Source organism: Diadema antillarum, unplaced genomic scaffold (assembly GCF_040938485.1).
Source record: "Diadema antillarum isolate AM-2024a unplaced genomic scaffold, OU_Dant_1.0 seq00000563_RagTag, whole genome shotgun sequence".
Classification (NCBI taxonomy): domain Eukaryota; kingdom Metazoa; phylum Echinodermata; class Echinoidea; order Diadematoida; family Diadematidae; genus Diadema; species Diadema antillarum.
The window spans coordinates 1,883,409-1,907,274 of record NW_027271502.1 but is presented as its reverse complement, the minus strand read 5'-3'; the positions used below and the strand labels follow the sequence as shown (position 1 = coordinate 1,907,274).

The following is a 23,866-nucleotide window of genomic DNA, read 5'->3' as shown; positions in this document are numbered from 1 at the left end:
GTGGACAGACAAAAGGCAGAGGAGGGGGACAGACAAAAGGTAGAGGAGGGTCAGTAATGATCATGAGGATCAAGGGGGGCAACCATTGAAGGAAAAGGATGAATAGGGAGGCAACATCAAAGAAGATAAGGAACACCAGAGGGATAAAGAAAGGGAAAGAGTGAAAAAGCAATTTTGATTATAATTAAGTAAATAATTATTTGTTGTTGATTTTTCCCAATGAAGCTTATCAGCATGTTGTTCAACTTTCAAATTATGTTTATAATTTTTATTTTAATAAGCAGAGCATTATATTTTTCGTTAAATGTGTGACTGTGTATGCAAGAGTTGAATGGCTGCATAAGATGAGTATGTGGGTTTATCTGTATAGACATGTGGATATGATGTGCACGTGTAGGTGTGTGTACCGGTATATTATGTGTATGCGTGTGTGTGCGTGTGTGTGTGCGTGTGTGTGCATATGTGTGCGTACGTGTACATTGATAACTATCATAATGGCTATCATTTGAAAGTAATATATTTTGTATAATGATTGGTATGAACTGTTTATCATTTTAATATGATGCTGTGTATTTGTTATGTTAATGTAATTGGTATTCGTCATCGTTGAAATGTTCATGCAGTATATGTTGTTTGATGTAATTGATATGTTTTTCAATGTGATGCATTATAATTTAGCCTTCAGGCTACTTCTTTGCATGTTTGTTTCAGTAAACCATTACCAAATCAAAATCAATTCAAATTCAAATTTGGCAGGACCGAGGGTGCGAAACCCAATGAGGAAACCGGCACAGAAGGATGTGATGTTGTAGAGCGCCCCCTGGCTGCTCACGCTGCACAAGAAGATGTCAGCGGGGCAAGAAGCGTGGAGAGCGATGAGGAAGACCTTCAACCAAAACGGAAGAGGAGGAAAGAAGGCTGCAAGGAGGATTGCGCCGGACAGCCGGCTTTCTTCTTCAGCATGCCGTCACACAGCGTGAAGGATACTGACTGTCCAAAGTAGGTTTTCTCATGTCACCTTTTTGCGGGGGGCTAGTTTCTTCGAAGGTTTCTTACTCAATCAGATCTCATTCTGACAGGGTTCAACTGTCTTGTTTTTGAAAACTTGGGAGCTCCTATACTGAGTAGAGACCTTGGCCTATTTACGAGGTACTATCATAGAAAGTCACATTCATAGCAGATTCTATGGCTTCTCCTAAAAATAAACCAAGGTGATTGGTTGTGTGTATGCCATCAAATATGTTTCCTTGCTCTTCACCATTCCATCTCAGAGGATACCTTTCTGCTGTTTGTTGCTGTGCAAAAAAAAAGTTTCTTATCATGTAGGTTGGTTATCCTGAAATGTACATATTCCCTATACACTGTACCTGTTTACCTTTCAATCGGAAAATGAAGTAGGGTTTGTTTATCGACAGACATTTGTTTTTCTGAAGGTCCGTACAGCCTAAAATGAAACGGGGTTTATATTTTCCGAAGGTTCGTTAGACCTAAACTGAAATAGGGTTCATTTTTCCAAAGATGTATTAATCAGAAACAAAATAAGGTTTGTCATTCTGAAGATTTCTTCTGCCAAAAACGAAGTGAGGTTTGTAGATCCAGAACCGAAATAAGGTTTGTTAATCCAAAAATGAAAAGAACATGCGTAACATTACAACAAACCTTTGAAATGCGACAAACCTTTCATCATTTTCGGATTATTGAACCATCAGAAGAACAAGCCTTTGGAATAATGAACTGTAATCTTTTGTTACTATTATCCATGTTTAATGTTTTATGTAGAGCTGATGAAAATGTCTTTCATTTTAATCCTTTGATGTTTATAAATAAGTGGGTGTTGTGGTTGTTGAACTTTCATAAGTTTCTTTTATTGCTGAACTGATTGTTGTAAAATGACAACACATTTTAGAATTATGGAGTTCCTGTTTGTCTCTGGATTGGGCTTTGTTTTGTTGTTAATTTCTGTCTTATGTCGTCGAATGAATTGACTGTGCATGCGTGCGAGTGGGATCTCATATTAACGAACAACGGAGATTACGAAAAATGATAATGATTCAGTATGAGATAGGCAGTGAAAAATTTGGATGTGCCAGATAAAGTTTAGATGCAGGTAAGTGTGTTTGGGAATAGGTATTTGAGCACAATATATCAATTCAAAGCAATGTGTGATTTACTTTCTTTTTTAACTTTAAAAATTCTTTTTGAATAGACTTTCAAAATATGGACTCACAGTCAAACTTTGTCAATACTTCAAAGTGTTGACATTTTTTTAGTTTCTTCGCAGTGTCCTCAGATTTCATGCCTACAGCTTTATTATGCTAATCTTGCGATGATGAGTCGCAAGTCAGGTTGTTCCTTGGGTAGAGACTTACAGGATGGCAAACATTAACGATTACTATATGCTAATTTCTTTACGGGCTCTTCAGGATCAGCCACCTGATCAACTGTCTCCAGGAGAAGGGTTTCCGGGCTAGCCGCACCCACTTCGATCCACAGGGTGTGAGGACGGATGCAGGACTGGCCGAGTTCCAAGCCATCTTGAGGGAAATCTCTTCTCCCACCCAAAAGTGATGTCTTGGACGAAGAAATTTTGATGATGAGAATAGAAATATATGTTCCTTTGAGAGCACACAGCTCAAAACCTATAGAAAATTGCTGATTGTTATTCTCTGTAATGGACAAATATATGTCATTTGGGTCAATTGACTCAATTTTTTAAATATTTGGCTTATATACATGAGAGACTATTCTTTTCTCAACCTACTTTTAAGATTGGATGGCTTAAATCAAGAACAGAAGTGAAGATATTAGTAAAGTTTTAAACAGGTGCTGCTTTCACTTGGAAATATGTTATATTTTCAATCAAACTTCTGCACTGCACGCCTGAGTGACCCTAGTCTTTAAATTCTCTTTTTTCCATCTCTATGAAATTGAACCATCTAACTTTTTCATGTAAATATGCCTTCTCTTTTTTTTTTTTGATAATTGGGTTAGGATGGATCAATTTTTCTATTAAACTACAAGCGTTGTATGTAGAAAAGTGGCAACAAATTATTGTGGCCTTCCTTCTGTTTTGAGCTGGGCAGTCACATACAGTTTATACGTATTTTTGACTTTGTATTATCTTGTCATTGTACATGAAGTGCCAAAAATGCAATGTGCAGCACTCTTGTTCATTTGCACAGAACAGCTTGCCATGGTCATACCATATTCTATTTGCTGACAATTTCTAGTTGTTAGGAGTGGGGGGGGGGGGGGGGGGGAGGAGCGTTGCTTGGTCAGAGGCATTCACCTGCTTTCTGTTATGTCTGTGAGATGGGCCATTTCTTCAGGTTTGTGAGGAGTAGATTGGGATCTTTTGCGTGCATGAAGTATTGTAGATTTTTTGCCCCCCCCCCCTTTGTCAGAGGAATAAACTGCTCTTTGCCCCTACAGAGAGTGTAGCTGGTAGATGGTCACATCCACCTCAACTGCACTTCTCCAATCATTCAAGCCAGACACCAATATGTTGACACTGAGTCGACCACGCAGAATAGTTCACATCAGCAAACTAGTACACGCCTGCAATTGGTATCTAGCAGCAACAAGCTGCCAGTGGCAACCCAAGCCGACTGACAAGAGAGCGTTCAACGGTATTGGGCTTGTTGAAACTATCGAGAAATACAGCTGGATGCATGACAAGAAGTCATCTCCAACGACACGTGACTGTAAGCAGTAAAAATACAACACCCTCTACGTGTGAAATTATGCAATGCGCCCAGGCCCTCGCTTCTGACGTCATACGTCTCTTACATCCCGGCCCCTTATGTGTGAACCTACGTGAACATATACCCAATCTATTATTCCTAATGCCTTTCAAACACACATCATACATCATGTGCCTTTAAATCTGACCAGCTATTAACACATCCTCTAATTATGATACTCATCAAACTTGGTACTTTCTGTAACAAACACATCTGCACACATGCGTCAATCTTATGAAATGAGCATGAGCCTTTCTTTCAACACCTTATGCGTCTAACAATGCAGATAACATCCAAAATATCAAGCTGCATCAAACAATGCATTTCTATAAATTCCTGTAAATACTAGTTGCATATAACATATCAAACAGAACACAAAATATAAACAAAGGAACTATCCTCCGAGAGGAAACCTCTCTCTGTCTGTCACACCAAACTGGAATAATTACTTGTACTGGTATTCCTTACCTTGTACTCATACAGTTTCACACACTGCGATTAATACAGATTCAACGTCATACACTAAATTGGATGCTACATGTACAGTATATTCCTTTTCTCTATATCTGACCAACAAATACGCTTTGGAGATAACTTCCCTGTTGTATGACCATATGACATCCTTACTACAGTAAACCTCGCATGAGTCAAAGCTCTCGGGACTGAAAAAAATGCGTCGACTGAAGTGAACTTCAACTCTCGCGAGAGTCTATTTTTTTTCGACTCACAGTTATGTACATGTATTATAGTACATTTGCAAGCGTGTGTGTGTGTGTGTGTGTGTGTGTGCGTGCGTGTATGTGTTTGCATTCAAATTTGTCTGTTCTTGAAGATAATGTTCTTATTTTGTTCTAAATTGAACATGGAATTTGTATCAATACTATAGTAGTTAAACATAGTTCTGAGAATGTCTGCGCTAATGTGGCGATGTGCATGTGCTATGTCTATGGTGCAACATAGGTAGCCATTGCTGGCAGACATTCTCTCAGCTGCGTGCTTTCATCTCTGTCAACCTACCCTGAGACAAACACTCTCGATCTCCCAGGCCCATCCCACCTCCATTGAACAAAACTATACAGCCAGCCGGGCACGCACACACAAGCTCCGCTCACTTGGCCTGTCACTAAAATAATAAAGCAGCGATTGGCTTGACCAAGGAGTTCTGGCTTGACATGGATAAAGTATGGATGTGCTGTGTGTATGGATAAAGTATGGATCAATGTGCTGTGTGTATATGTATACATGTGTATGTATTCGACATGCGTGCGGAGCGGTACGGTGTAAGATATTGAGTGTGCATGCGCAACATGCATACCTGCAGCAGGTCAGGGACGGGGTTCTGCGACATGCCGATTTTTTTGTTCTCCTCTAAATGTAATGAGAATGCCAGACAAATCTTCTTCGGCTCAAGTGATGTAAACAACGTGTATTTTGTACAAAAGGGACCGAATGTTTTACTTCGACACAGCCGAAATTCGACTCTCGTACTTCGGCTTATCCACATATTTCTTAGAGAAAATACATAGGGAAAAATTGGGACTTTTTATTTTGCTTCGAGTTAAGTGATTTTCGACTCACTCGACGTCGACTTATCCGAGGTTTACTGTATGTAATTGTATATTATGCACAATGCTCTGCAGAAACAATCAAAGTATGCACTTTGAATACCACTGCATGTTGTGATCGCTACAGTAGTCTTAAATCAGACCTCAAAATATCTTGTTAAGGTAGTCTTAAATCAGACCCCACAAGATCTTATACTACCAGAGTTATTACAATGCTAGTAGTCTTGCTCAGAGACCTCAATATTACAAAAACTTAGTCTTGACTTCAGACTCACATTTGACGATGCTAGTCTTTGCTGTCCAGACCCTACATATACCTAGTCTCAAATTCACCCCCTGAATCACCAACATTTTTTTAACTTAAGTGCTAGTCTTAATTCAGACCTTACCCTTTCTACCTTTACATATAATCCAAATAATCAAAAGAGAAGGTATATCTTTACTCTCTCTCCTTTGCTATGATACAAATATACACGAATGATGAATCATACAGTGTCTAGACCAAAAAAGGGTGTTTTCCTCAACTCATTGTTATGAGTCATCCCTCAACTCTAACTTAAAGGAAGACATCATGCAGGATATGTATTTACTCATGAAATAATAACTTGCACCTTAACAACAAACATAATGTGAATGCTCTCAAATGTTCTCCAGAGCTGTTCAGAGTTTGTTGCTTCACGCATCGGTTAGTATCAATGTCCGACATTGCAGTCTAGTGTTCTCTCTACCTCTGGAAACTGCTCGCTTGTAAGCTCTGTCCACGATGTCAATCAAAACTGTGACTGAGGAAATCCCACTCGAAGATTAAATGCACATCGTTATCATTCGCGCTGTAGTACTAATGACACACTTGGCATCTTGCAGATGATCAAAATCGCAATGAACCACTGAACATTGAGGCGGCACTTGGCTCGCACCTCAGATACTCCATAAGGCACGTATTAAGAAAATAACCAAAACTTCCTGCACCGACTTTTCCACACACTCCAGAAGACACAACTTGCTTATGGGTCGCGTCACCACTCCACCTGATGTCTTCACGTTTGCAGACCGCACCAGGCCATCTCCACCGACGTGGGTTCCCGTCACTCGTCCCATAGGCCACTTGTTCCTCGGTGTGACCTCCACAACCAGAACGATGTCACCTACTGCAATGTTTCTGGATGCACTGGTCCACTTCTGTCTCAGCTGCAAAGTCGGCAGATACTGCCTGATCCATCTCCGCCAGAAGAGGTCTGCCATATACTGCACCTGCTTCCAACGTTTGCGGCAGTACATGCCCTTCTCGTCAAACACACCAAGAGGCAGTGTGTTGTTAGGTCCCAGCAACAAGAGGTGGTTAGGTGTCAAGGTCTCAGGATCCGCCTTATCTGCAGATACCACAGTCAGTGGTCTACCATTGATGATAGACTCAACTTTGCACATCAGTATAGCTAGGCTGTCATCGTACAGGCTCTGCTGCTTTTGCAAGGCATTCATTACCTACAAATTGTTCGGATCTGGCATTCCCAACATCCTCCCATGTGTGATGCCGATGGTGGGTTAAACTTCCACTCAATTTCCCTCTGCAGGAGAAACTGATGGATGTATCGCTGATTCCACTGCTGGATCCCTTCTCGCAGCTCCCTGTCTGCGGCGACAAAATTAGTACCGTTATCAGACCAGATCACTTCTGGCCTACCTCTGCGTGCGATGAACCTCTCCAGGCCATTGATGAAAGCGTCTGTCTCCAAGGAGTGAAGCACTTCAATATGCACTGCCCTCACAGCTAGGCAGGTGAAAATGCACCCATATCTCTTCAACTGGTTTCTGCCCTGCTTGACATAGAACGGTCCAAAACAGTCCACTCCTACAAAGGTGAAGGGCGGCTTGCTGGGCCTGACTCTCTCACTTTGTAGATTACCCATCTTCTGGACACCAGGCTGGGCTCTGTGCCTTTTGCAAGTCTTCTCGCAAGACTTCTCTAACTGCTGCACGTGCACCCAAGATCCAACACCGCTCTCTGAGCAGTGACATCATGTGTTCCCTTCCCGAGTGACCACATTGCTCATGGTAGTAACGAATCAGCAGCTTCACAACATTGTGCTTCTTTGGAAGTATGACTGGATGCTTCAGCGTCGTAGCAACAGTACTCCCTTGCAGCCGTCCACCTACACATAACAGTCCACACTCTGTCACTCCAGGGTCCAAGTGGGCCAGAGGGCTGGATTTGATGACCTTTGACCTACCATCTGTCTCATTCACTAAACACCTGTACTCCTCACGGAAGCACTTCCTTTGAATGAAACGAAAGATGGCTTTCTCTGCTCTGTCCAGCTCCTTCACTGAGAGTGGCTTACTCATGTCAGCTGGGTCAAAGGCGACGTTGTGACCTGCTTTCTGTCTTAGAAAGCTTCCAACTCTTCTCAAATACACCACAGCTTTCTTTACTCTTGTCCATGAAGAGTATCTACTGAGTAACTCGTCAATCGTTGTTGCTGACTCAGCTTGGGTAGCGAAGACTGCCTCGCTTTTGACTTCTGGGTCGTTTTCACCATCATAGTTCCCAGTCAGTTGGTGAATTGGCCATTCACCCTTTGGTTTCCACAGGAATTTGAGTCCCTGAATCCACCTGTCAGATAGTTCATCTGGTTTCAACCCACGAGAGACATCATCAGCTGGGTTGAGATCTGTACTAACATGTCTCCACTGTCATGGTTGTGAACCATCGTGTATCGTAGCTCTCCCGTTTGCCGCGAACGTACAAAACCGTTTGTCCACATTGCAAATGTAATGCAATACGATAGTGCTGTCAGTCCAAAAGATTGATTCAGACAGCGGTAACTCCAACTCCCTTCTGATCATTGCATCTACGGTGACTGCAAGAGTCGCTGCTATCAGCTCCAGCCTGGGAATTGTCACCTTCTTCATGGGAGCCAACCTTGATCTCGCCATGACAATGTTGCAGCGGGCGTTTCCTCTGCTATCAGCTGTGCGGAGATACGACACAACACCATACCCCCTTTCAGAGGCATCGCTGAAGTGATGAAGTTCATAGTCAGTCACTCCTTCCAGTTCTGCTGGATTAAGACACCTGCTGACTTTCACCTTACTCATTTCAGGCAGACATTCCTTCCATTTCAGCCATCTTTCACGATGCTCGGCTGGTATTGGGTCGTCGAATCCCAACTTCAAGGCAGTCAGTTCCCATAGAAGCATCTTCGCATTCATCACGAATGGAGCTGCAAATCCATAAGGATCATAGATGGAGGCAATTTCGCTCAGAATCCCTCTTCTCATCAGTGGTTTGCAACGTGGGATTATCTGATACGTGAAACAGTCGTGCTCCGTATCCCACGTAACTCCAAGAGCTCTCTCCACAGGTAGGGCGTCATGGTCCAAATCTAAGCCAATGACAGTCTTGGCTCTCTGCTCTACTGACACCGCCTGGATTACACCTGGGCGGTTGCTGATCCATTTCATAAGCTTGAATCCCCCCTTTCTCTACGAGGCGAGTCAGCTCATCTACTAGTTGTATTGCCTCTTCCTCAGTCTTGCTTGACACCAGGCAATCATCCACATAGAAATTCTGCTTGACAGACCATACTGCAGCTACAGAAAATTCCTCCTTGAACTCCTCAGCTGTGCGTCTCAAGGCATAGCTGCAACAACTCGGGCTCCATGTTCCTCGGAAGAGATGAACGCACATCCGGTATGTCCTGGGACTCTCACTCAAGTTTCCTTCTGGCCACCAAAGAAACCTGAGCGTGTCTCGTTCATCTGGAGGTACTCTCACTTGATGAAACATCTCCTTTATGTCTCCCATCACAGCTACTAGTTCTTGCCGAAACCTCAGCAACACACCCAAAAGGTTATTGGTCATATCTGGGCCTTGATGCACTACATCATTCAGTGCCTTCCCTTCACACTTCGAAGCACAGTCAAACACAATTCTCAGTTTGTCAGGCTTGGGGCAAGTACCAAACAGGTCCTCGTGCGTTGGCGTCTTCATCTCGCACCTCTTCTGCATAGCCTTTCTCCAATAAGGCAGCTACTTCACAGCTGTACTTCTGGGGGTGCAGCTGTACATTACTCTGTAGTTTCTTTCGCAGAGACTCCAGTCGGCAGAGGGCGACATGTCGGTTGTCAGGTAGCTTTACTGGTTCCTCCTTGAAGGGAATGGGGAGCTCATAATGCCCATGACTCATGGAAATGGTGTCATTCCATACCTTCAGTACCCTTTTGTCATTGACTGACATGGCCTTCTCATTACTGCACAGGCTTTCAGTAGATTCCAAAGTCCAAAACCTCTTTACTTGTTCTTGAAGGGCTGTGTTCGAAATGAAATGTGCACACACATCTCCCATCTCTCCTGTCTTCAAGGGACCTTGAAGTGCCCATCCAAGGGCCGTCTTGGTGGCATATGGCTCTCCCGGTCCACCAGAGCGCACCTCTAATGGCATCACCGCCTCCGGAACATCTTGACCGATGAGGAGCTCAACATTGACAGGATGCACACAAGGAAAATCCAAGTCAGAGAGGTGTCTGTAGGCGTTGACATCCTCAGCTTTTGTGATGTTTGCTGTGCTGATGTTCATAGACTTCCTTGTGAAGACAGTCGGTAGATCTACAGCATTCGACGTGTCTGGATTTCGTACCACCAGACTTATTACCATGGTCTCCACTTGGCTGCGGGCCTTCTCGAGTGTTGACATCGCCAGCACCTGTTTCTTGCCTGTAGCCCCAAGCTGCATCGCAAGCTCTTCTTCCAAAACTCCCAATACCTCAAGGGTTTCCATCAAACTTCATCAGCTGCACTTTGAGGGAGCCAAAGGGTATCAACCAGCTGCTGTTGACCTTGTTGCAGCATCTGAATAGCAGACAAATTCGTTACTCCACCAACTGGGTAAGGCAATGTGTCATCGCCTCTTCCTTTCGCATCTGGAGATTCAACAGGCGTACTTGACGCTTCAGCCTGCTGGTATATATCCTCCGCTTTAGCGATGTGAAGCTCAGTTCTCACCTTCAGTTGATTCTTTCGCTGCTTCAACTGGAGTTCCTGCAACTCCAGTAACTGCTGCTCCTCCAGGGCAGCTGCTTCTGCCTCCAATGCAGCTCTCCTGGCCATGGCTTTCAGTCGTGATGAAGTGGAGCTCGCCTTGCTGCCACACTGACTCACTGAGTCCTCTGGACGTACGTCATTAGGCTGGACACCACCACCTGAGGGTTGCGGGCTCCTCTCCTCACCACCATCCATGTCATTCATCTTGGATGACTTCAACTCCAAGCTTTCATTGAACTGTGTGTAGCTGGTAGATGGTCACATCCACCTCAACTGCACTGCATTTCTCCAATCATTCAAGCCAGACACCAATATGTTGACACCGAGTCGACCACGCAGAATAGTTCACATCAGCAAACTAGTACACGCCTGCAATTGGTATCAAGCAGCAACAAACTGCTAGTGGCAACCCAAGCCGACTGGCAAGAGAGCGTTCAACGGCATTGGGCTTGTTGAAACTATCGAGAAATACAGCTAGATGCACGACAAGAAGTCATCTCCAACAACATGTGACGGTAAGCAGTAAAAATACAACGCCCTCTACGTGTAAAATTATGAAATGCGCCCAGGCCCTCGCTTCTGACATCATACGTCTCTCACAGAGAGGGAATGACTGTGATAGTTATGTTCAGACATTGACCCTTAACTTCAAATTTAGCTAACTTTGAGGATAAGCTCATAGTTAATCCATTGAGGACGAGTCCCGAGTATACTCGGGTAAGTGTCCATAAGAAATGCGTGTTGTAGCGAACTCAGCCCATCCTCAATGAGTTAATTACCGCGTAGATGCACTTGAAGGTACAATGTAAGCGAGCTTGAAGTTCACTCGATAAGAACCACAAAATTTCTCAAGGTTCACGTTCTATCCATGAGCTGCGGGGAGTCCTCACTACTCCAAGTTAAGCATTGGGTGGACATAAAATCAACCACACTTAAAGGAAAGAGTGACCTGTGTGTGACCCGCCATTCCTGTTCTGGGGTCATCACGAACTTCCAGTTCTGTGGCTTAATCATCAAGGGGGAATCACACGTATACATGTAATTGCGAGGGCAGGAGCTTCATCGATGATAAGCTACCTTGGAGTATAAGCTTCGTCGTGTGGACACGGCTCAAAGTTAAGGACACACGAGCTAATTCTGGAAGTTAGCTTGGTAACTTAAAGTTAACCCACTTGGGACAAGTCCTGAATAATATGTGACCCTGTATCACAAAACCAATAAAAAGTCGCCAGACATGGATTTTTAGTTAAGGGCAAATTCTGAAAGAGCAGACTATAAGCTTTACATGTTATTTAAGATACAGCGGGGAATGGTGGGGATATCAGCCAATAAGTACATCACATATTTGCCAAAAAGGAAAACAAGGAGGAAAAATGACATGCAAATTCAAATACCATTCGCAAGAACGGATACATATAAGAATTCGTTTTTTGTAAGGACTCCCATGGCATGGAATAAATTAGAAAATGATATAGTTAAGGTATCATCGTCAGAGAGCTTCAAGGGGGCACTTACAGCATAACCACGCAAGTGTATTCAACACCAAAGTCAGCGATATGCAGTGTGCTGCCCTGCTGGCTATAACTTTCAGAAGGTTCAGAAGGTTTACAATTACATTGTATGTATAACTCAATTCAAAATACATTGCATAGAAGTAATTCTTACATCGCCACTGCAGCTGCGTCTTCAGAAGAATTACTTCTATATAAATTGGGCCAAGTTTTTTTTTTTTTTTATGTATGCTTTTATACTCGTCATTGTATTATGACGTAATACTACACTGTTGCCAGGATGCACGCTGGGTGCTAGGATGCCCCCAGCATCTATGCGTTAAAGCGCACATCCTTGGTATTTGATAACACGGTTGCAATATTGTTATGGCTTCATTGTTGTTGTTCTCTCAGTATCAACACTGGAGAAAGAGCGAATCGCTCAAAAATTTGTGTGCAGAAATAAACTGTTGGTGAATACAGCATGAACTTTGTTCCAGTTTTGTTTTTTATTTTATGTATATATATATATATATATATATATATATATATATGTAGTTGCTCCGCGTATTGGCAGTACTAGAAATAGCAATAATAATGTCACAACAGAGGAATGCATTAAATGCCAATCTTGATTTTAATTAAAAATCCGAATTTTCGGCGGTCCTCCCCCTTCGTCAGGGATGACAGTGCGAATGAATTTTCAGTGTTATTCATATCAAGATTGGCATTTAACTCATTCCTCTGTTGTGACATTATTATTGATATATATATATATATATATATATATATATACATGTATATAGATAGATACATGTATACATGTAGATAAAGTGTGATGCAGGGCATGTACCATGTAACGATGCAGTGTTGCCTCTTCTTTAATAGGCATACACTGTATATAATGAGAAGTCGGAAGGAGTGGTAGGTATAGCTATAGATTTCGATAGGTATAAATAGCGGCAACCTTTCAGTCCGTCAGTGGACCTATATCAGAACTGCCTTACAGACAAGATAAAGCAAGTCACCCCTTACAGCATCACTCTGCTTAAAACATTTCTTCTGGGATGTGAGAGCTACAATCAGTGTGAAATACACTTGAAATCATGAACTCGGGTTAGCTTTGAAAAGAAACATGATTATCCTGTACCTTGATATCACACACTTATAGTTAGCATAATATACATATCCTAATCATAATTAGGGAGCTTTAGATTTTCGCGACGGGACATTCAGAGGAAAAAAAAACAACTTCTGAACATGAGCAAAATCGCTTATCAGACGCGATCTATAACTTGCGTCGTTTTAAGATTTTCACCACGTGTTTTTAGCTATTTTTCCGTCCTCTCGATTCACGACGTAGAGAGCTCCTTCAGTACTTGACGCACCGATCATATGGGAGCGCCATTTTATTTTTTTTTTATCGGTTGGGTCCTAGCGTAATCTAAAGCTACTTTTCAGCACGACGCAATGGGAGAGGAGAACGTCCAACGCACTCGTCTCGAGCGTCCGCGCCGCAAATCTAAAGCTCTCTTATCCAGCCCTGATGAAGGTCCATTGACGGACCGAAAGCTCGGCGGCCATTAAACCTGTTGAAATCTATAGCTACGCCTACCGCTCCTCCCAGCTTCCCATTACATATAAAAAATGCAGTATATATATGAATACAGTATGTCAAATAAAGATACAATCAGCCTTTTTGCATTAATAACTTTCAAAGTTATGAAACAATCTTAGGGCTATTTCAGGGTATTAACTTTTTTTTTGTAGGTAATACATGTATTACCGACATCTTGCAGAAAACCCCATTCCATTTGGTTCAGTGGTCATTGAGAAACGTGGATCTTCAAAATGCATGTCGTGTACGTGTGTTCATTCAAATTTCTCCCAAGTAGATAGATAGATAGATAGATAGACATAGATACATGCAGATAGATATAATAGATAGATAGAATGATAGATAGATGCTATTGGCATTACTATGAATGAAAATTAATAGTTTGCTCAGTATACTGACAGGGCAGAGGACAAATGAATTCAAATTTTGCGCATAACATCAATATGTGAGTACAAAGTGTGAAAATATGTAGGTATTGCCGTCATGATCATCTTCATGCAAGAAGAGAGAGAGAAAGAAAACAAACACAAAAAGGAAAAAGATCTCAATCCAGTCTTCAATGAATTAATAATTTCATTTCTTTCATCATTCATTTTTCACTCCTACCTCATGTTTGCAAAACTCAGAAAATCTGCATCCTTGTTGACGTAATTCATTTTTCATTTCTTTAGTTGAAAATGAAAAGAAACAGGAGTCACTTTTTGAAAGAGATTTTTGTGAAAGAACACCATGAACAACTCAACTTGGTATAAAGGCATGAAGACAATGGGTCTCCTTACAAGACATACAGGGGAAATCTAGTCGAAATATAAGTTAGTCTGATGAAAAAGAGTAAAATCTTACGAGTTCAAGAGTACAGATTTGACTGAAATCTGATGGAAAATAAGGAAGTTATGACATTTTGAAGATTTGCTAAGTTCTTCAAAATAATTCTTCTACAGTCGAAATAAAATATATGCAAATGAGTGAGCTAACCATATCATAACCTCATATTTTTCCATTGATCCTGTACAACAAAATAACGAAAATTCAATGTTTCTGCCACTGAAGTATGAAAAATGACATTTATCCTGTTTGAATAACTCCAGAATAGTAATCAGTTGGATATACCAGGATTTGAGCCTAGGGGATAATTTGCGTTTGAATGAAAAACTGAACATTTCAAAATTGTATGCACAAACTGTATGGCAAGTTGTGAGATTATGACATGCACACTTTGCCATTTGCATAATTATTCATATTGACCGTTCAAGAACTGCATGTCGCCTGAAAAATTAGCGAAACTTCAAAATGTCATAATTTCCTTATTTTTCATCTGATTTCAGTCAAAATATTTACCGTTGAACTCGTAAGATTTTACCCTTTTTTATCAGACTAACTTATATTTGGACTGTTTATGTTTATTTCTGCACACTAGACCGTGTGCGGAAATAAACCGTTGGTGAATACAGCATGAACTTTGTTCCAATTTTGTTTTTTATCTCATTATCTTGCCAACACGTGGACAACCTACTCAATATATATATATATATATATATATATATATATATATATATATATATATATATGTATATATATATATATGTATATTATGTATATATATATATATATATATATATATATATATGAAGAGTTTGTTCGCAAAAACCGATAAGTCCAATTTTGAAGATTTTGAAGTACGGTCTCTGTCATAAAGTACAAAATAATACCTTTTAAATTATATATTGGTCACTACATATAGAGGTACATTTTTGAAGTTATGGTCAAAAGAAGCTTAACACTTCTTATTATTCTCTTTGTTTTTCTTGACCTTTAATCGCAAATATCTCCATTTGGCAAATATGGACTTATCGGTTTTTGCGAACAAACTCTTCATATATATATATATATATATATATATATATATGTATATATATTATATATATATATATATGTATATATATTATATATATATATATATATGTATATATATTATATATATATATATTATATATATGTATATATATTATATATATATATATATATATATATATGTAAGGGTCCACGGTCGAACACACGTCTGAAAAGGAGGTATCTTAAGGGGAATTCGTCCCAAAGGGGATATTTTTGATTCCTCTTGGTTTTGTTTTTCAATGCCTTATCATTGATCTGCATGATGCGTCAGGACTACTTTACAGTAGGGCACAAATGGCATAGTGTGTATAGATTGAGGACTGTGCCGTCAATACAATTTAGGTGAGATTGGCAGGCTGGGATGCAAAAAATGGGTGTATGTATTGGATGTGCATAGAAAACGGGTCATTAGGAGATTTGGGTATATCTGCATTTTTCTATAAAAAAAGGTGTATTTTCTCATTAAACATACAGAAATTAGTGGTATAAGATGCATTTTTGTGCTCTCAGCAGTTCAATTCTGCATTGAGCCCGTAATATTAATGCATATTATTTCTTTCAAAAAGGGCAATATTTGCATTTTTTTTCTGAATATTTTCATGCTTTTATTCAAAACTCCCCCAAACTATCATTTATTCCGCATTTCCCCTTATGGCTAGAAATAGCTTTATATATATATATATATATATATATATATATATATATATATGTATATATATATATATTTATTTTCTTTTTCCTTTGTACCTTGATAATTTAGTTTTTATATAGTTTCGTCGTTATTACTTTGTGTCCTATCTCCATTGAATGCATATCAAATTTACACTGGTATATTTTCTTGGAACCTGCGTTTACAAGCTTTGCTTTTGCGGTTCCATCATATTTCGCAAGTTATAGAGAATTGTCTTATGTACATTATATACGCTGACACACTTCCTGTCCATGACCCGATTTATAACATATTTTGTATCTTGCTTGGTTTGTATTCTTTTTTAATGTATTTCGATGAAATGTATCTCAAGTGAAATATGAAAATAAATATGCTGGAACTGTTTACTGTGTCTCGAGTGTAAGACCGGTGCAGTTTCAGTTATTCAATACAATTCAATATATACATAAATATATATATATATATATATATATATATATATATATATATATATATGTATATATATTCATATATATATATACATATATATATATATATATATATATATATGAAGAGTTTGTTTGCAAAAACCGATAAGTCCATATATTTGCCAAATGGAGATATTTGCGATGAAAGGTCAAGAAAAATAAAGAGAATAATAAGAAAAATTTTGCTACTTTTAACCATAACTTCAAAAATGTACCTTTATATTATGTAGTGACCAATATATCACTTAAAAGGTATAATTTTGTACTTTATGACAGAGACCGTACTTCAAAATCTTCAAAAATGGACTTATCGGTGTTTGCGAACAAACTCTTCATATATATATATATATATATATATATATATATATATATATATATTATACATATATACGTACATACATACATATTTACACACACACACACACACATACAGAGAGATGAGGAGGGAAGAGAGAGGTGGGGTGAAACGGAGTTGGTGATGTGGGAGTGGGACGATGCAAGACCAGGGCCCCGTTTCATGCAAAGTTGATATGATAGCACCTCTTGCTGGGATGGTAATTGTCATGGTAACAACAAGAATCCAGCTTCCTGATTGGCTGTTGCTATTGGAAGTTGCCATTCCAGCATCCTAACATCTTATATGAAATGGGGCCCAGGTGTGATTGCTCCACGGCGTCCCAGAAAACCAGGCCACTGCATATTATAATTGTGGGGATACGCAACGCGGTGTTACCAGCGCCGTGGGGTACACGAGGATGCGACGTCAGTTGCCAGTATCACATCATCTACACAAAGCCGAGAGCTGTGGTGTGCAATTCCAGAGAGAGAGAGAGAGAGAGAGAGAGAGAAAGAGAGAGAGAGAGAAGCGCCGCAACAAAGGCAGTAAAACATGTCTCGTTTAAAATTAAGTGATAGGATTACCACAAGTTGGAATATAACGCCTTACCCCTTCATAACAAAAAGGAAATAATGAACGGATAAACTGATAGGTAATTGAATTGGTTAATCAATCAATTTATTTATGATAGATTAATTACAATGTAAAAACAGTGACACGCTCGTCTTAGTCGTTGATTATCAAAATATTTAAAGGTGACATTCTTTAAATTAATTAAAAGATACATATACTGTATATGAATTATACTCCTACAAAATGACGGTGCATACTTTCATTACCAATCAATGGATTATTGTATTCTACATTATCGCTATCAAAACGATGATTTGTTGTGTTGTCGCCATTATCATTTGCGATAGAACGAAAAACTAAATGACGGAACAATACACTTTACCGTTACTCATAAAGCCTGCTTTATACACACGGGAACAAGTTTAGTTTGTCGGTTCGCTAGGCATTGACGTCTCTTCGATACATACCAGAATAAACAGTTTGTAAGTCCATTGCTTTGTCTCAAAGAAAGCCCCAAGCCTTTGCTGGTCAAAAGACAGGATTACGTCGGACATATCCTGTGGGCCGTTAGGCCTACATTGCAGAGGGTCAATTATAGTTCAGAGACCTGGTAAAAGACGACGTACCTTGCCGAGGAGAATTTCAAAAGTGACAAGTCCAACCAAAAAACAAGCCACAAATGTAACAAAAGATGTTATGCCCTATTTTCTTGGACTCCTTGCGGCAAAGAGTGCAAAGTGCGAGGAGGGAAAAAACACACGAAAGATAGCATATTTATCCTGGTTGTAGTATCGTTCTGTGCTCTTGCAAAATTACCCCATTGCCTACGGAAATGGCGTGTGATATTTGTCAGAGCTACCATGATTACCGCACCTCGGACACAACAGGTTAATCCCGCTATGATGTAACCCGATGTCCCCGTTCTATCGACCGATAAACAAACACGCGAGGAATTATAGAAAAACGGCCTTGCATTGTGTAAGGGGGAAATATTGGGAAAGTTTACGGCGATTACTTGAGCATTGCCAGCTGTTACCCAGTTTCTATATATATATATATATATATAAATAACGCAACAATAATAGACTGATGAGAAAAGAAGAGAAAGTTTAAGAGAAAAAAAAAAGTGCAGAAAAAATGCCCAGCAATGTTTACATTGTTCGATTTATTCCGGTTATATCATTTCGGCTATCAGGTTGGTTATGCAAGTGTGAATTCCAGAAAAAAAAAGCACCGATTGTTATGACATTTTCTTTTCTGATTGTATGGCCTTCATACCGATATTGACGTTGACTCGAACGCGGAGTGCAGTTTTCCAAAGTCCATACATATGGGGGCACTGCATGGGCTGATTAGACCATTGGGAATAGCATACTTCGATGTACCTTTGCAAACAAAACGGGCATTTCATTGAATGAGAAGGCTTCCCCCTGAAGTCACTGAAAGTTATGTCCTACCAGTGGTAGCTGTATTGTGATGAATGACTTGCTCTATTAATTGCCTATAAGATTATCTCGTATTGTTAGTGCTGTTGTTCTTAATCATTCCTGCAAGAGGAGATTATCACCATTTTTAGTCAGCGTTAGACATGAAATGAATACGAGAGGATTCAAAGAGATAGGGCCAACATTTTGATCAGTGCAACTAGGGATAATCAAACGGATGTTTTGTTTTTACGAGGGACCTAATAGAAGGGATACTGGAAATAGATGGAAACAGCAAGGAAGTGGAAGAGCATACTGTAATTAATTTAGTCATGGAACATATCATATAGCAGATGTGTTCGCATGATTGTCAGTTCATGATTAATAAATCAATCTTAAGGGCCCGGTCATACTACCCAAAAGTCACTTAAACGCATGAATCACGCAAGAAATTTGGTTGTGCGTGCTTGTCCGTCGAGAATTTTCGCTGATTTACGCGATGAAAATCACCGATGAATTACGTAAGAACTATATATCCCTAACAAAAAAGTCCTGTGGTACTCCCTGTGGTACTTGTCGGTACCACACAATGTACCACACACAAGCAATGTTACCACAGGAACTGTGTGGTACTGTACCACAGGCTTGTAGGGTACTCCCTGTAGTACTTGTCGGTACCACACAATGTACCACACAAATGTTACCACAGGAACTGTGTGGTACTGTCTTACAGGCTCATGTGGTACTCCTCGTGGTACTTGTCGGTATCACACAATGTACCACACAAATATATGTTACCACAGGAACTGTATGGTACTGTGTCACAGGCTCGTGTGGTACTCGCTGTGGTACTTGTCAGCACCACGCATTACAACACAAGCATATTTATGTCAGCACAGGCACTGATGTGTGGTACAGGACAGTACCACAGGACAGTACAACAGGAATTGTCCTGTGGTATTTTGGGACGTACCACAGGACATTACCACAGGGACTGTCCTGTGGTATTTTGGGACATCTACCACAGGACGGTACCACAGGACATTACCACAGGAAAGTACCACAGGACATTACCACAGGACAGTACCACAGGTCCAGTACCATAGGAACTATCCTGTGGCATTTTGGGACATTACCACAGGACAGTACCACAGGACCAGTACCACAGGACCAGTACCACAGGACAGTACCAAACACCATTACCACAGGACAGTACCACATGACCAGTACCACATGACCAGTACCACAGGACGGTACCACACGAACTGTCACGTCCTGTGGTATTTTGGGACAGTACCACAGGACAGTACCACAGGACCAGTACCACAGGACAGTACCACATACCCTTACCACAGGGCAGTACAACACAGCGTTACCACAGGACAGTACCACATGACCAGTACCACAGCACCAGTACCGCAGGACATTACCACAGGACAGTACCACATGATCAGTACCATAGGACAGTGCCACACGAACTGTCACGTCCTGTGGTATTTTGGGACAGTACCACAGGACAGTACCACACGAATTGTCCTGTGGTATTTTGGGACGTACCACATGACAGTACCACAGGAATTCCTGTGGTATTTTGAGACGTACCACAGGACAATACCACAGGAATTGTCCTGTGGTATTTTGGGACGTACCACAGGGCAGTACCACAGGACAGTACCACAGGAGAGTACCACAGGACATTACCGCAAGAACTGTCCTGTGGTATTTTGGGACATCACCACAGGACATTACCACAGGACCAGTACCACAGGACATTACCACAGGACAGTACCGCGGGAACTGTCCTGTGGTATTTTGGGACAGTACCACAGGACAGTACAACAGGAATTGTCCTGTGGTATTTTGGGACATTACCACAGGACATTACCACAGGAAAGTACCACAGGACAGTACCACAGGACAGTACCACACGAATTGTCCTGTGGTATTTTGGGACGTACCACAGGACAGTACCACAGGAATTCCTGTGGTATTTTGGGACATACCACAGGACAGTACCACAGGAATTGTCCTGTGGTATTTTGGGACGTACCACAGGGCAGTACCACAGGACAGTACCACAGGAGAGTATACCACAGGACATTACCACAGGAACAGTGCTGTGGTACTTTGGAACATTACCACAGGACAGTACCACAGGAGAGTACCACAGGACATTACGACAGGAACTGTCCTGTGGTATTTTGGGACATTACCACAGGACATTACCACAGGACATTACCACAGGACAGTATCACATAACAAGTACCACAGGACCAGTACCACAGGACATTACCACAGGACAGTACCACATACCATTACCACAGGGCAGTACCACACAACATTACTACATACGGGACTGTACCACATTACCAGCACCACAGGACTGTACCACAGGAACTGTCCTGTGGTATTCCGGTAGTATGTGTCCCAAAATACCACAGGAAGATCATATGGTACTGTTCCACACAGAAGTACCACACAACAAATTAACTGCATATTATCACACAGTAGTACCACATAGCAATACCACACAACAATACCACGAGGCAAAATCACACATATACAATCGAAAATACCACAGAAAAATACCACAGGATATTCTTGGTTTTTTTTTTAAAAACATTTTATACCACAGGACTATCACATCAGGAGAATATCACACAGCAGTTCCACACAGGAGTACCACACAGAAAAATTGTAAGGCAGAACCAACTGAAATAATAAAAACATAAACAAAAAAGCACATATTCCTCAAGTAATTGATAGATGAGTTATGCTGTGAATTATAGCAATTGATTTTCATCACTTAACCTGTCCTATACTCCTTTACAGTATTACCTATTAAGTGAAAGTGCTGATGTAAAGCATGAGACATTTCAAGTGGTACTTCTGTGGTACTCCTGTGGTACTCCTGTGGTACAAATTTTTACATAGCTCATGAATATTCATGAAAAGCAATCTAGATTTTAGAAAATACGTAAAAGACTTAAAGAGTCCAAGTATTAATGATGAGACTTACTTCGAACTTAAAGATTGTCTAATTATGTCATGTTATTCCCAACATCATAAATATTGTTATGAAAGTGTAATTTCATATCTTGATAATAAAGTATTATCTAGTTAATAACCATGCCTGAATGCATTACGGATAGATGACCATATATATATATATATATATATATATATATATATATATATATGTACTGATACGACCGATGACTAACTAGGAATAGGATGACTATGTAGATCTATTTTAGGACTAGTATGGCACTTGGCCATATGAGACTCTCGTTTCAGGTTATATGTTAGGAGTCGGACAGGTTATTAAGTAGGGCCATGTTTGTTCTGAAATCTATCACTCGCCTATAATTCCTTGATATGTGACTAAGATTCTCCGAGATTTTTTTTGATCCATCCTGTGTGGTACTCTCCTGTGGTACCATGGTAATGCTGTGTGGTAATGACCTGTGGTGTCCTGTGGTAATGTCCCAAAATACCACAGGACAGTTCCTGTGGTTCTGTTCTGTGGTACTGGTACTGTGGTACTGTCCTGTGGTACTGCCCTGTGGTACTGCCCTGTGGTACGTCCCAAAATACCACAGGACAATTCCTTTGTTGTACTATCCCGTGGTACCATGGTAATGCTGTGTGGTACTGCCCTGTGGTAATGCTGTGTGGTAATGACCTGTGGTACTGTCCTAGCTGTGGTAATGTCCCAAAATACCACAGGACAGTTCCTGTGGTACTGTTCTGTGGTACTGGTCCTGTGGTACTGTCCTGTGGTACTGTCCTGTGGTACTGCCCTGTGGTACGTCCCAAAATACCACAGGACAATTCCTGTGGTACTGTTCTGTGGTACTGGTCCTGTGGTACTGTCCTGTGGTACTGCCCTATGGTACTGCCCTATGGTACTGCCCTAGGAATTCCTGTGGTACTGTCCTGTGGTACGTCCCAAAATACCACAGGACAATTCCTGTGGTACTGTCCTGTGGTAATGTCCTGTGGTACTGTCCTGTGGTACCGTCCTGTGGTAATTACCACAGAAGTACCACAGGACTTTTTCCGTATACGGAAAGATCACGCAAAAATCACTAACAAACACTTTCAGCGCATGGGCACGCAAAGGCCCCAAATGGGGCGAATTCGTGGTTGTGCGCGACGACTGAGGTCCACGGAAAACCACGCATTATCTGCGCTTTCTCACTAATGAACTGCGTATGAGTAGCGCATGATTCGCGCATGAGCGCAATAGCGGCAACATTTTCGCGAACGATCACAGATATTCCACGCTAATTTCGCGCATTGTTCGCGTAAGAACTACGCAAACTACGCAAAAATTACGTAAAACAGCGCAACACTGCGTAAACTTTTACGCGATCAAGCCGAGTTTTGAGCTGCTCTGGCCAAGGCCCGGTCACGCAGTGCACAAAAGTCGCGTAAGCGCATGAATCACGTAAGAAATTCGAGCCTTACGCGATACATGCGCGATTTGCGCATCTAAGATTTTGTCTGATGTGGCGTAGTTGTCAGCCGATGTACGCCGGATCGGCACTTTACGCGATTCCGGGTTTTGAGCAGCTCAAAACTAGGCTTCGCGTATGGTCAAATTCTCGACGGACAAGCACGCAATTAAAACCAAATGTCTTACGTGATTCATGCGTTTACGCGACTTTTAGGCAGTGTGATCACCGAGTCCCCATGGAATCGCGTAAAGCGCCGATTCGGCGCACATCGGCGGACAACTACGAAGGTTCCACGTCAGACAAACTCATGAAATGCGCAAATCGCACATGTATCGCGTAAGGCCCGAATTTCTTATACGTGATTCATGCGTTTACGCGACTTTTGGGCAGTGACCGGGCCCTATAAAGGTAGATAGGAATGAGGATGGAAGGTTCATAAATCTTTATAGTAGCTAGTAGACTTGCTAAGGGGGTAAACACTGCATTTTTTAGTACCAGTGTCCTACTTGGCACAGATGTTCCTTAGGGCAATTGAAATTTTTTTATCTAAAGAGACACTCTGTATCTATGCAAATAAGCCGT

General features: G+C 41.0%; 3 protein-coding genes across 3 annotated transcripts in view; 1 reads left to right on the top strand and 2 right to left on the bottom strand.

Moving 5' to 3' along the window:
• The window catches only part of LOC139735104 (TRMT1-like protein), a 33,369-nt gene extending 30,210 nt beyond the window's left edge, over positions 1-3,159 (top strand). Inside the window, exons 8-9 of the mRNA XM_071645875.1 lie at positions 757-999; positions 2,424-3,159. Coding sequence (XP_071501976.1) covers positions 757-999; positions 2,424-2,568 — 388 coding nt within the window. The 3' untranslated portion in view covers positions 2,569-3,159. The remainder of the gene's footprint in view (positions 1-756; positions 1,000-2,423) is intronic.
• A 3,067-nt stretch (positions 3,160-6,226) lies between these two features.
• On the bottom strand, positions 6,227-6,787 carry LOC139735103 (uncharacterized). Its single transcript, XM_071645873.1, has one exon. It carries the CDS (start codon positions 6,785-6,787, stop codon positions 6,227-6,229), a length of 561 nt encoding a protein of 186 aa, XP_071501974.1.
• A 420-nt stretch (positions 6,788-7,207) lies between these two features.
• LOC139735102 (uncharacterized) lies at positions 7,208-8,770 on the bottom strand. The gene is made up of 2 exons (XM_071645872.1): positions 8,124-8,770; positions 7,208-7,919 (listed from the first exon to the last, which is right to left on the bottom strand). The coding sequence occupies exons 1-2, from the start codon at positions 8,768-8,770 to the stop codon at positions 7,208-7,210; spliced, it is 1,359 nt and encodes a 452-aa protein (XP_071501973.1).
• Between the last annotated feature and the right edge of the window lie 15,096 nt (positions 8,771-23,866).